The 14,097-nt window shown below is 45.4% G+C and overlaps 1 protein-coding gene across 4 annotated transcripts in view; it reads right to left on the reverse strand.

The window, feature by feature from the left end:
- Positions 1-14,097, reverse strand: part of FKBP15 (FKBP prolyl isomerase 15) — a 191,840-nt gene that overhangs the window by 105,376 nt on the left and 72,367 nt on the right. For all 4 annotated transcript variants that reach the window (XM_029612643.1, XM_029612642.1, XM_029612644.1 and 1 more), the window contains one exon: positions 7,787-7,889. In XM_029612643.1, the coding sequence (XP_029468503.1) occupies positions 7,787-7,889 (103 nt within the window). The remainder of the gene's footprint in view (positions 1-7,786; positions 7,890-14,097) is intronic.

Genomic DNA, 14,097 nt, shown 5'->3' on the forward strand with positions numbered 1-14,097 from the left:
GACAAAAAAAACCGGAGAAAATCTGGACAGTTAGCAACTCTAGTGCTATTTAATGTGTTTTCTAGTTTGAAATATTTTATTGGTGTTTGGAGAATTTTTTATAATTTTATATGAGATTTTAATTTGACGTTCTAATCAGTTCTGAAACATCTATCCCTTTTATTAATATGTTTTTATTATGATTGTTTTATATTCTTTGATTTTTTGTTTAATGTTTTATGAGGAATGGTATTTCTATTTTTCCATTATTGCACTGAATATATAGTCTGGCTTGTTGTGGTTTCCAGTTCAGTTTTTGTCTACATATTTTTTTATGCTTTATGATCTCTATTCTGTATTTGGTGAGAGTGTCTGTGTTCTGCATGTATGACTGAGGTGAGGAATCCTGCTAGTGTGTAGTTTGTGTTGGGATCTATAGCAGCCTAGCTTGTTTTATTTTCCTAATAGGAAGCGTATTGGTGTTTAGGGCATAGTGTAATATTTGCAGTGTTGCCTTTTCATAGATAATATTTTTAATTTTTGAGGATAAAGCCCACACCCAGCATGCATTACAAAGGTCTAATACCATATGAGCACCAAGCATGTTTTTTGCTTTTCTGCAGAGTTTTCTAATTGGCACCACAGCAGTGTATTAAAATAATTTGCATACTGTGATATTTTTACCTCAGAAGACTATTTTAGTGTCTTTTTTCATGTAAAATTGATTATTGGGAGCGGAGCAAGATGGCAGCATGAAGTTGCCATGGACCAGCTGTCCATTTCTTTTGTCTGCTTAGGAGTTTTTCTTGTTGAAATGATGCCACTAAAAAGGAAGGGCAAAGTTAGGTCTTACCCTTCAGAGCCTTCTTTGACCCCCCACCCACGAACATACCAACCCCAAGTTCGTGGTACCAGCGATGAATAAGGGGGTTATCCCCGCTGCCAGGGCTAACGAAGAAGAACTGGCCTCGGCTGGGGAAGAGGTTTCCCTCAGCCTCCTGTCCACCGCTGACAAAGCGCAACATTTCCCAAAGTGGGGCTTCAGCATTGAGGACTGATGTCAGCGAGTGCTAAATAGAGGGGAGCCTTCCAGGACCGATGTGGTAAACACTGAATTTTCATCTGAGGGGGAAGCTGCCATTAAACTGCTGATCGATCCGGGCCATTTGAGGTGTCTAGTGGTGAGTCCTGGTTTCTATTACAAATTTTCCCACAGCCAGGTTGACCCCCACAAAGTCCACGGTGGTTACACTAGATGCGCTTTGCGATTTGGTAGCTTCTACTGCTCTCGCTTGCGTTAATTGCTCAACAAAATTTGACACTTTCTAATTGACTTGAAAGTCATATTTCAGCTTGTGAGACTGCCCAAAGTCAACTTCAGAAGAAGTTTTCTTCACTGGAACATGATATATCTTCAGTCAAGACAGTTCAAACAATGGTCATCAAGGAGCGAGGTATTCTCCATTTAATTTCTGAACTTCCCTAGGGTGGTTGGTGAACCACCTAGAGTTTCCTTAAGAAGATACTTCCTTGCGGTATTAACAATTCCTTTAGAAAATGTTCTCTCTTTGAATAAATAAGCAAGTTTGCTTACCGTAAACTGTGTTTTCCATGGATAGCAGGGTGAATTAACTATGTTGTCTGGGGAATGTCCTCCAGTTCTCTAGGTGGCAGAGCTCTGCTCTGTGTGCCTGCCTGTGTACCCTCCCACTGTGGTCCCCAGCTTGCCTCAGTCTATTATCCGAGCTTGTGCTGTACTGGCTGAGACTGTCCGGGGAGGTGGGCGGGTTAGCATGGCTAATTCATCCTACTAATCCACAGAAAATACCATTTTCGGTAAGCAAACTTGCTTTTTTCCCCATGGATAAGCAGGCTGAATTAGCCATGCTGTCTGGGGAGTCCCAAGCTGAACAGTTGAGCGCCCCACTGGCGCTGTGCGTAGTCCCTTTCTGGTAGGCCGAGGGGAGTCTCAGCCGAGACTATGATTGTGGGCAGTATCTTTGGTTGTTCCTGTCACAAGTATAGCCCTTCCCACCATGCATCTGAGGCTGTCTGCTGATTAAGGCAGTAGTGCAAAGTAAAGGTATGTAGGGATGGCTTTATATATGTCCTGAATTGGTATGTCATGTAGATGGGCAATGGATGCTGCCATCGCTCTTACTTGATGGGCTCTTGGCAGTGTAGCTAAAGTCTCCGATGTTCTGTTATAGCAGAATAGGATGCACTGTGAGATCCACGATGAGAGGGTCCTTTTTGATACTGGAAGCCCAGGGGTGTTCGGGTTAAAGGAGTTGAATAGTTGAGAGGCTCTTGACTCTGAGTGAGTACGGTGCTTGTAGTAGGCCAAGGCAAACTTGCAATCCAAGGTGTGCTGCCGTCTCTCAGTATCTGGCTTGTGCGGCTTCGGAAAGAAAATCAGCAAGTCGATGGTCTGATTGAGGTGGAAGGCTGAAACCACTATAGGGATGAAGAAGGGGTGTACGTAGTGTCACTTGATCATGGTGGAACTGTAGATACGGTGAATAATGCACTAGCACCTGAAGCTCACTTACCCTCCGGGCCGAGGTAAGGGCAACTAAGAACTGGACCTTCCAGGAAAGATACCTCACATGGCAACTGTCCATGGGCTTGAAGGGCGGGAGCATCAGTTGTTCCAGAACCAGGTTAAGATCCCACAAAGCCAGCGGATTTTGGACCGGCAGGCACAGATGCCCTTCATAAACCTTGAGACTAGTGGGTGGCAGGACTCCAGGGTGCCCCCTGGTGGGGCGGGAACATCCTGCTCAACTTGTCCACTCTGGTGCTCCCAATGCTTGGGAGATATGTCGCCTGGATGGAGATCCTGTCTGTCTCTGCCCATTCCCAGATGCACACCGCTTCTTGGCAAAAAGTTTTTACAAGAACCAGACCCTCGTTTATGTAAAACATTGTTGTCTGATTGTCGGTATGAACCACCACTGCTTTCCCCTGTAGCACATCCCTGAAAGTGCGCATGGTGCATTGCACCGCATGCAGCTCCAGAAGATTGATTTGCTATGACCACTGCTCCTGGGTCTGCCTCTGGTCAAAGTAGGCTCCCCAACCTCATAGAGAGGCGTCTGTGGTTAAGACCTTGTGCTGTGGTTGCTGGAAGGGCATGCCCTCTGTCACTGCTCTGGACTGCAGCCACCACTGAAGATTCTTCCTCATGCTTGCAGTGGCGAACTCGTTGTGACAAGGGATGCAAATGTTGTGTCCATTGTGCCTTCAGACTCCTCTAGTCTGTGCATATGCAAGCACATATTTGGCACCACATGAATTTCCACTGCCATGTGAAAGAGGGTCAGTACTTGGGCTGCCAGAGTCCTTATGGTGTGTACCCTGGAATCTGGTAGGTAGGCCTTGCCGATCTCGTGTTGATAATTGTTCCAATGAACTGCAGAACCTGTGATGGCTGCAGGTGCGATTTCTCATAGTTGATCAGTAAGCCCAAGTCCCCCATGCAGTCGGTAGTAATCTGCAGGCTGCGCTGTTGGGCAGACTGGCTCGGGGCTACTACCAGCTAGTTGTCGAGGTGAGGGAACAGCTGTGCTCCTTGTCTCCTAAGTTGGGCAGCCACCACTGCCAGGCATTTGGTGAAAACCCTGGGGGAGGATGACAGTCTAAAGGGGAGTGCTTTGTATTGGAAATGCTGTTTCCTGATTTGGAAGCAGAGGTACTGCCAGCAGGCATGGTGGATAGGGACATGGGCATATGAGTCTTTCAGATCTAGTGCACTCATTCAGTCACTGGGCTATAAGAAAGGGAGGATGGTCTTGAGCGTGGACATCTTGAATTTTTCCCTGTAGATGAACCTGATCAGCACCCTCAGGTCCAAGATGGGGCGGAGGCTCCCTGACTTCTTGGAAATGAGGAAGTATGGGGAGTAGAAACCCCATTGCCTCTAGGTGACAGGGTGGATGAAGTTCTGTTGAAGCAGACTGGCCACCTCCTCCTCCAGGGCCCTCTCGTTGCACGCCCCACTCCCTCACGGTCATAGAGGCCACGGAAGTGTTGGTCTGCTGCTGAAATTCAAAGTGTATCCATCCTTGACAAGTCAGAGCAACCAGCAGTTGGTGGTAATCCTCTCCCAAGCATGGTAGAAATGGAATATTCTGCCCCCTACCACTAGTGGCGAGGGTAAGCTGGGCGTTGTTAAACCCTGACTGTTCAGGTCCATGTTGTGCTGTCAGATCCAGTTCAGTGGCTGCTGTGGATGTGCTCCCTCCCTTGGGGGCTGGTAAGCAGGCTGACAAAAGGTGGGGTATGCACTACCCCCTCTCTGGTGCACATGCAACCTCCGGAAGGTATGGTATTTCCTCGACGATGCTCTGTCTCTTGGGGACTGGACTGCCACGCTTTGCTCTTTCAGCTGCACCACTGTCTTTCAGCTCGTCTCCGAACAAACTGTCCGGGAAGCAGAGAAGATCAGCGAGCTTTTCGTGGACATCTTCCCGGATTGAGCTTGCCCACAACCATGCGAGCTGCCTTGCCACAATGGCTCCTGTGGCGATCCTGGCTGAGGCATCAAACGCCTCATAGGTGGAGCGGAGCAAGTGGCATAGCCCTTCTTCCATTGCATGCAGCTGTGGCGGTGGATTCTCTCCTGGGCCCAAGGTCCCAGGAGAGAATCCACCGCCACAATGTCAATGATTGGAGACATTCATAAAGATACTGAGCCATGTAAAAACGATGCTGCTGGATCTTAGCAACTAGCATGCCCGATTGAAACATCCATTTCCCAACACATCCAGGAGCTTATCATCTCTCCCTGGTGGAGCATTAGAATAGAGCCTTGATTTCTTTGCTTTTCTCAATCGCTGACCCCACTACAATGGAGGCATGGGGCAGCTGTTACGCCGCGAAGAAGGGTGGACTCATGCATCCAGAATTTCAGGTCGGTCTTCCTTGCTGTCGAGGACCCCGACAGTGGAGCTTGCCATGCTCTGGTCGTCACCATCCAGCATTGCGTGAGAGAGCAAGGCTGTGGGCTCTGCGGGTGTCTACAATATTTTCAGCATACCCAAGACCTCTGCCCTGGGATCTGGTATTTTCCGAGTTCCCACATGAAGGGTGTTTCCCCATCTTCTCCACAAATTTGGAGGAGGACAAGTCCTTTGGCAGGGATACTGGTCATGGCTGCTCCTCTGGGGGGGGGTCTGAAGGGTACCCGATGGATGACCCCAGGGATGTGGTATCTGATTCCAAAAATGAGAGGCTCTGTGAGGACTCTTGCAGGGGGCTCCTTGGCTGCTGTCTGGTGTCACGAGGCCCTGTAGGTGCGGGGCTACGGGGATAGCAGTCTTCTCCACCGCGCCTTAATCCACTGAGGACAAGAACTGAGCTAGGATCTAAGATATTTGTGTCACTGCTGGGGAGGCTAGCGTTCCCTGTTGCCCTGGTTGTTGACCCCCTTCCTCTGGGGGGGGAGGGGGGGGGGGGAAGGGGAATGCCGCTAGCATGTGTGTCTTCGAGGTATGATTCCCCCCCCCTCCCGCTTGTACCTGGAGGCTGCAGACAGATCAGAGAAGATCCGTGACGAGTGAGATGACCCTGATGATCTGTGCACGGATACTGGCTCCACATCTGAGGAAACAAGTTCTAGGTCTGGCACAGAGTTTCCCTGTATCACTGGTGGTCATGCTGCCGACAATGAGTTCCCTTCTGTTGGTGAAACATGTGGGTCTTGATGGTCTATAGGCTTTATGGCCTTTGACGCACCATTCCTGGATGCATGGTGCTTCGGTGTCGACTCCTTGCATTAGTGATTTGATGCGTTGGCTAAGGCTCTCTGACTCTCCAAAGCTACGCGTGTTTCTTCCTGTTCGACGCATGTGCATCGGCATGGCATCAAGCGCTATGTCGATCACTGCATCGAGCGTCGTGTTGGGAGCGTGCGTTGGGTAGCTACGATGTACTTGCATCGCCCAAGTCCTGCCCGGATCTTACTTCTTGTGGATCTTCTGACTCTCCGTGCGTTGATGTGACCTGGGTGCGCTTTAGCAGGGCCCCTGGGTCACTTGAGGGGCCTACCGAGGCAGCCCTCTTCCCCTTCTCGAGTTCCCGACTGGGCCCCTAGAGAACTGTATAGATCCATGAGCTGGTTCCGGAGCATACAAGTCAGAGGCTGCCTCCCTCAGCTTTTCTTTCTTCGCCAGCCGCTGCTTCCTTGCTTTCGGGGACATGCGGCAGCAGTCCCTGCAGTTGGATGGTTCATGGTCTGGTCCCAAACAGAGGTAACAGAGCACATGGCCATCTGTTGCTGACAATCTTGCCGCACTGGCAGAACTTAAAACCAGGCGGTATAGGCATTGCTGTCCTGCTGTATCCACAGCAAACAAGAGAAAAATATACTTGTAGCCTAACACTGGCAATACTAGTTGAGGAGCTCAATGTGCAACCTGCACCACAGAGAAAACTAGACTGAGGCAAGCTGGGAACCGCAGGGGGAGGACACGCAGGCTTTGAGGATCTCTGCCACCTAGAGGACTGGAGGAGGTTCCCCAGACAACATGGCTAATTCAGCCTGCTTATCCATGGGAAAATCTACTTTTTGCCAAGCAGAGACCTTAGACCTTTCAGCTTTCCTAGAAATTTCTAATTATGAAGTCCCTGAAAGAGCCTCTTTATTAGTTTCTTTCTTTTTGGAATCCAATCTCAGCTTTGTTATGAAGAGTTTCTTTAAAATTTAAATGTTCAGTTTATGGGTGCTTGAGTTTGGATTTTTTCTGATCTCTCGTGAGCTACTCAAGTTAGAAGAAAGGGCTTTTTAGCACTACATCAGGTAGTCTTGGCATTAGGATATCCAAGTAAAGGCTATATTAAATTGCATAGTGAAAGCTTCGTTTTCTTTGCTCCTGAACTGCAAGCGTTTATAAATTCTAGGAAAGCTATTTTGGCTTCCAGTCCTTTATCTCAGTCAGTTAAAAAGAAGTCAACTTTAATGTTCGCAGGACTTATGTTATAGTAGTTTCTCTTTTTTTTTTTTTCTAGCATTTCTTTTTTTCTTCTGCTGCTGCTCTTTCTACTGATTCGTGGTCAAATGAATTAATAAGTTAACTTATATGTTTCATTTATTGTTCTTATGGTTTATTATTCTCATGCTTCTGTGCAAAGTTTATTCTTTGCAAAATTGAAAAACTCAATACAAAATAAAAAAAAAAAAAAAGGTTATTACAAATGCAGAATTTTTAATTGTATATGGTGAGGGCAGGGGGACACGGGCACAAGACTGTAAAAGGCTTAGTCTGCCTTGTGCCCTTGTATCAGACCGGATAGAGTGTGCCACACACAGACTGCTACCATTCACCCATCTCCCACTTCTTCAGGGGAAAATGCTGTGGAAAGGTGGGAGGCAGGACTTAGGGTTCTCCTAGGAGTGTGGCAGGGTTGCCAGCTTCCTAGAAACATTACTCTGACTCCTGATTTCCACAGCATTTCAAACCACTGAAAGGGCCAGATTACAAAGTGACCTCCTCTTAATGATTTGACCTGTGTCATGCCCTGGTGGGGTGGGGTGGGGTAGGGCAGGGCGAGCACTCTCTCATCCCTCACCTCAGGCAGCAGATTCTCTTGAACTGCCCCTGGTCAAGCTGCATATACCTGGATTATATGTAGTCTTTTCACTATTGTACCCCATTTTGGGTGAAGTTCTTATTCAAAAGGGCAGGTAATAAATCCAATCAAATAAATAAATACTGTTCTAGGCAAACATGATTTTAACAGGTATTTTTTTTTATGAAGGCAATCTGCATTCTTTAAATTAATGATCCAACTTCTTTGGGCTTACCTTGCGTTGTCAGCTGAGGGGGGGTGGCATGGCTTAGCTGGAGAGTGCGGCGAACTGGAGGCAGGGTTACAGGATGTACAGAGTCCTTCATTATACTGGGGTCCTGAAACAAGAGCCACAGGCTTCTATCAGTCTCGCATTAAGTTCTCAGAATAACTCAGCTCTCTACTGAAACAAAGTATTCTAGCTGCTAGATACAATTCTTTAGGTCTATGAACATACTTTGGCTTCATTCTAAAACACAGTTTAGAGTCCAGTGCCAAGTTTCTCATCTGTCTAATCCTAGAAGATTGCTGAATTCTAGGTAATGGGGTGCCAAGAGTCAGCACTCCTTGTGCTGAAGCTCCTGCTCTTCTAAAGACTGTGACTATCATTCAAATGCAAACTAACAGTATTCCAATAATATATGATCTTTTTTCCTTCCTGACGATGAGCCCTGTTCTACAGAATTATCCTAAAGCATGTTTCCACCTTTGGTAGCCCTGGAATAACACACTGCTTTGTATTTCACCGTTTAGAGTCCATGACACTACACATAACATGTGAAATGCCGGCTTGCCCTGGGATCTGCTGAGCAGAGAGGCTCCTCTCCATCTTTCCTGTCTTTTCATGTCTGTGGCCATTTTTTTTTTTTTTTTTTTTAGAAAATGGACAATATTTATTTTTTAATGACATTCTTAAACCAATGCATTTTTTAAAATTCAACTTTTATTTGAAAACACAAAAACGAAATGAGAAGTAGGGAAAGATCACTGATACATAGTGGATAGTACAAGTTCCACATTTCTAAAAGCCATAAAACAAACAGTGAACATAAATCATCGCCACTATTATATTTCATCAGCTCAAAACGAAAGAACATTGATACAGTGTCAGTGATAGAATCTTATAGTAGCACTGAAAGTACTATAAAGCCACCCACTGCTCCATAGGGGAGAGAGGCCAAGTGAAAGTGAGGGGGTAGTCCTCCAAACAAAATGAAGGAAGCAGACGATATCCTCTGTACAATAGACTTAGCTAACTTTGAGATGCTCTCCAATTAATATAAGGTAACCATATTCTTTGAAATGAGGAGATACGTTTATTCTTATGGGCTGTTATCTGGCCCAAATGATAAAGCTCTTGTGTGTGGACCTTCACTATTGAAGGAACTGCCCTAACCCTCCAAACACGTGCAAATTCATATCAACCAGCCATGGATACAAATTTAATTAACCTCTGCTGATACTTGACAACTGTAGAACAAGGTTCATTCAACAAAGCAATCTTAGAGGTAGTACTTTCTGCCAACTGTAATAAGTCGCTGAGCCAATGGGCTGTCGCCTGCCAATACACTTGCACAAAAGTACAATCCCACCAGGAGTGAAAAAAGTAGCAAATTCTCCACAGCCCTTCCAGCACCTATCTGAAGTTGAGGGATAGAACTTGCAAAGCTGTGAAGGAGTGAAATACCAGCAATTGAAAATGGATGCAAGCTATTCTATCAAAGAGGTAGAGATTAAATCTTTGCTAGTAAATATCCAAGCCTTGTTCTAGTGAAATATTCTGTTTCCAAGATTCCTGCACATAAAGCTTCCTGCTTCACAGTTCAGTCTCCAAATGACCTGCTAGTGTCCAGTTCCAGTGTGCCTGTCCTGGTGATTCAGCAGCTCCTGACCTTGCCACTGTGTCGCTACCCTGTCTTTCCAAGTAAGCACCTTCCCTCTGGGGCAGCCTTGATTGCCAAATCCAGACACCTGTGACAGGCAGCAGTTAAGAGTGGTGGCCACAAAGAAGGATATGATGTCATCAGGGCTTCTAGTAGCTTAACCAGGCAAATTTTGCAAATATCACAGGCATCTCTGCTTGGAATTCTCCCACTCTCTCCACCAAGGCATAAGAAACATAGTCGATGTCAGTCAGTCAGAAGAAAATCGGTGGATTTTCAAAAGTTTTCATACCGAAAATCAGACGGTGGTCATTTGACAGCACAGGAGAAGATGGTGGAGGAGGCTGGTGCCGACCCCGACGGCGCTCAGGACAACGCATCGCTTTCACTAGATTTAAAAAAATACCAACTTGAGCAGAGTTTAGGACCTAGTTTCGAGATCTTTGCCAGGACATCCAATCCTATAAAAAATGAAATCATGGATCTCATGGGGGAAATGAAAGAGGAGCTCAGCGAGCTGGGCCAGCGGTTGTTTGAATATGAGACTACAACTGAGTCGCAGGCAGAGGAAATTTGGCTTTTGCAAAAGGACTATAAATCCTTACACTCAAACTAATATCCTGGCATCCAAATTAAAGGACTTTGAAAACAGAACCCGGAGGGTAAACCCGAGGTTCCGCAGGGTTCCGGAAACCCCGGAACATTCTGATTGCATATTGACTGTAACCCAGATTTGAAAAGAGATTCTACACAATCATACTGATGATTCCGCGGCCACTATAGCTCAGGACAGCATCAAGATAGAGCGAGTTCACCGAGCTTTAGGGCCTAAACAGGCAAATCTACCATGCAATATTATTGCATGCTTCCACAAATCTGCTGTAAAGGAGCATATCCTTTCTTTGGCTAGGAAGCAATCACTACAACTAGATGGTCAAGAAATTCACATTTTTGCAGACATTTCTCCCATGACACTTAAGAAAAGGTAAGATATGCGATCTGTAACCACGGTGCTGCGAAAAGAGAACATTCATTACTGCTGGCTTCACCCATTTGGGCTCTGGTTCTCTATCAGAGGGGCGTCTCACTGTGTGCAGTCGTCGGCAGAGCCAGCAGTGATCCTACAAGATGTTCTGCAATGACTACCATCCACAATCCACCATAAGGAGGAGGTCCCCCGTTAGCAAAGAGTGAGGAAGGGTGGCAGGAGACTTCGCAGAAACTTGGAAGGCTCTGCGCCTGAAATAGATAACACCTAACTTTGTTACATGACTATCTAGGCTATCTTTTACAAGTTCAGCTTTTTGCTTTGCCTGGGGTATACAATATTAATAGGAGATGCCTGGTTATTCTATCAGGAGTTCTTTTTTGCTAGCCAAGTTTGTTACGTAAGGGGTTTATCTCCTGATTTTGTTAGTGCAACCTGGGGAGAGGGGAGTTCATGGGCTCTCGAAGTACGCCTCCATCTGTAGTTTTCAACATGGAATCTGTCTTCCCAAGCAGTTCCAATAGGGTGGGTGGGGGGTTTGTCTCCAATATTTAGTGTTCAAGTTATAGGGATATGTGGAGTTTTGAATAAGGCAGTTGAGCTATCCAGATGCGCAGAGGCAAGCCAGCATCCCAATAATACCATCGAAAACGTGGAAGTTCCAAATCACTCATCTCTTGACTTTATCATGGCAAGATAATTTTAGTCTAGGATGTTTTCCTTTCCACAGAAAACTCAACACTGCACCCCTTAAAGTCTGAAAGGCAGTGATGGGTATATCATATGGAAGATGTGAAAAATGGTATATAAGACAAAGGAGCACAGACATTTTTATCAGAATAACTCAAGCCAACAAAGAGATGAGGAGAGGACCAGCTGCTCAGGTCTACTTTATTTTACTAAATATTGGAAATAGTTATCCTTGTAAAGCTTTGAAAGGTCTTTAGAAACCCACATCCCCAAATATTTAAAACCACCATTAGCTTTCCTGAACAGGTCTACCTCTTGGGGGGTCCTCCTAGCTAGGCCAACTGGTATCGTTTTGGATTTGGAATAATTTACAACATAGCCAGACAATGAGTCAAACTGATCTAGGAGCTTCATCAGGATAGGCAATGACCTAGGTAATTGTCAAAAATAGCAAAATATCTGCATACAGCAAAATTTTATGATAGGAATTATTAAAGATAAACTCATGAATATTCTGGGAACTATGAATAGCTTGAGCAAGTGACTCAATGGTAAGGTCAAACAATGGTGACATAGGGTGTGGGACAAGACAGGGCTGCCCTATCTCAAAGGTGGTAAAAAGAACACTGAGACAAGACCTTAGCTATTGGATTATTATATAGAGCTTGTATCAATGCAACAAATGCCTCAGAAAACCAAAATGTTTCAAGGTAGAAAATAAAAACAGACAATTGAAAACTATCTATACCCACTGATAAAATAGCACACTGTCTTGTGTTATTTGAAGAGGCAGCCTTTAATAAACCCAGTTTGGTTTGGTTGTATCAAGGAAGGCATAATGTCCTCTGACCAAAATTAGAGAGTTTTCACCAGAATCTTAATGTCAGTATTGATTAATGAGCTGGATCTATATGAGGAGCACTCTAAAAGGGCTCTTTGGTGCTTTAAGATTAAAACAATCAAGGCTTTAGTCAAATTACCCAAACTAGCACCTAGAGTTCTTAATTAAATAAAAGTGCAGAGATACGGAGCTAGTAACTTTGAAAAAAAGATTTGTTCTTTTAGAACTCGAGGATCACATGATGCTGTGGCAGTGAGGAGATGTAGTTTTCCTTTCTCTCTCGAGCTCAGCCATCTATTATCCACTCCCATAAGCTGGTTTTTGGCAATTTTTTCAGCTTCTGGTGCTTGTGAAGTGAAGTAGAATTGTTTTTCTCCCAAATGATTGTTTGGGGATGTCAGTCCACACAGCGAAAAAGGACAAAGAAAAAGAAAAAGTTAAGGCGCCTGAAACTAAGATGTGGAAGCCCGGACTGAACTGACATCAGAAGTCTCAAGGGTGACTGATGTGGCCAAATTAAAACTGGCAGTGGTAGAGGCATTGGAACCCAAGCTCAAAACATTTTATCAAGCTGGAGGAAGTTTTGGCAAATATATTGGGATCCAAATGCCGGTTCGCCGAGATGGAGCAGTGGGTATTTGACACACAGAATGGTGTGCAGATTACTCAAGCGGCGGTTGCGGCACTTAAGCTCACTGTTCAAAAACAAGAGCGGCTTGAAGATCTAGAAAATAGATCCCACTGCAATAAATATCAGATCTATGGACCGAAAGGAGTTGCTCGAAGAGAAGGTTGGGTTTCTTGAGATTTGGCTCCTGCAGGAACTGGACCTCACCAGTAAGAAACCCCCTGCGTATTGAGCGGGTGCATCGTATAGGGCCTCGTAAGGACAATTCAGAAAGTCCACATGTTATCAACGCTCGACTGTTAGAGTTCAGCCAGAAAGTTGCAATGATGCAGGTGCTGAGAGCAGGAAAACAGTAAATTTATTGGCAGCAAGAAGATATTAGTTTTTCAGGATTACTCGGCAAAGCTGGCTGCTACATGCTGAGAATTTGCACCTTTGCTTGAAGCTGTATTCTCTGTGGATCGGGTCAGCTTTACAATACCTGGCTTGGCTTTGGATTCAGCACAACACGGGAGTTTGTTGTTTCACGTCAGCTGAGGAAGCAAAGTTTCATCAAGGAGCTGGGACGACAGAGTATTTGAATTGTGGGCCATTGACAACAGAAGTCTCTTTTTCCTAGGGATGTGTGACGGTTCTTATGCTGATGAGGGGACTCCTCCATAACAGTATATTGAGTTGAAGTTACAGACTAGTTATCTCTTCCCCATCAGACAATTTCAGGTCTATAAGTAATTTGGACTGACTGGCTTGGCTGGACTAGGAGGAAAGGAAGGCCCAGATGAGAAGCTAACCTTTCGTTTTGGACTGATTTGTTTCCATTGGGTTTAGTTCCCTATTGGCAATTCCTGAGATCAGAAAACAACACTTCTTAATAGGCTCTAAGGACATGGGAATTTTACATAGAAACATAGAAATGACGGCAGAAGAAGACCAAACGGCCCATCCAGTCTGCCCAGCAAGCTTCACATTTTTTTCTCATACTTATCTGTTTCTCTTAGCTCTTTGGTTCTATTTCCCTTCCACCCCCACCATTAATGTAGAGAGCAGTGATGGAGCTGCAACCAAGTGAAATATCAAGCTTGATTAGTTATGGGTAGTAGGGGAAGTAACCGCCGCAATAAGCAAGCTACACCCATGCCCATCTGCTTTACCCAGACCGTGCCATTCAGCCCTTATTGGTTGTTTTTCTTCTCCCCTGCCGTTGAAGCAGGGAGCTATGCTGGATATGCTTGTAGTATCAGTTTTTCATCTCCCCTGCCGTTGAAGCAGAGAGCCATGCTGGATATGCGTGAAGTATCAGTTTTTCTTCTCCCCTGCCGTTGAAGCAGGATATGCATTGAAAGTGAAGTATCAGGCTTATTTGGTTTGGGGTAGTAACTGCCGTAACAAGCCAGCTACTCCCCGCTTTGTGAGTGCGAATCCTTTTTTCTTCTCCCCTGCCGTTGAAGCAGAGAGCTATGCTGGATATGCGTGAAGTATCAGTTTTTCTTCTCCCCTGCCGTTGAAGCAGAGAGCT

Source organism: Rhinatrema bivittatum, chromosome 8 (assembly GCF_901001135.1).
Source record: "Rhinatrema bivittatum chromosome 8, aRhiBiv1.1, whole genome shotgun sequence".
In the NCBI taxonomy this organism is placed as follows: domain Eukaryota; kingdom Metazoa; phylum Chordata; class Amphibia; order Gymnophiona; family Rhinatrematidae; genus Rhinatrema; species Rhinatrema bivittatum.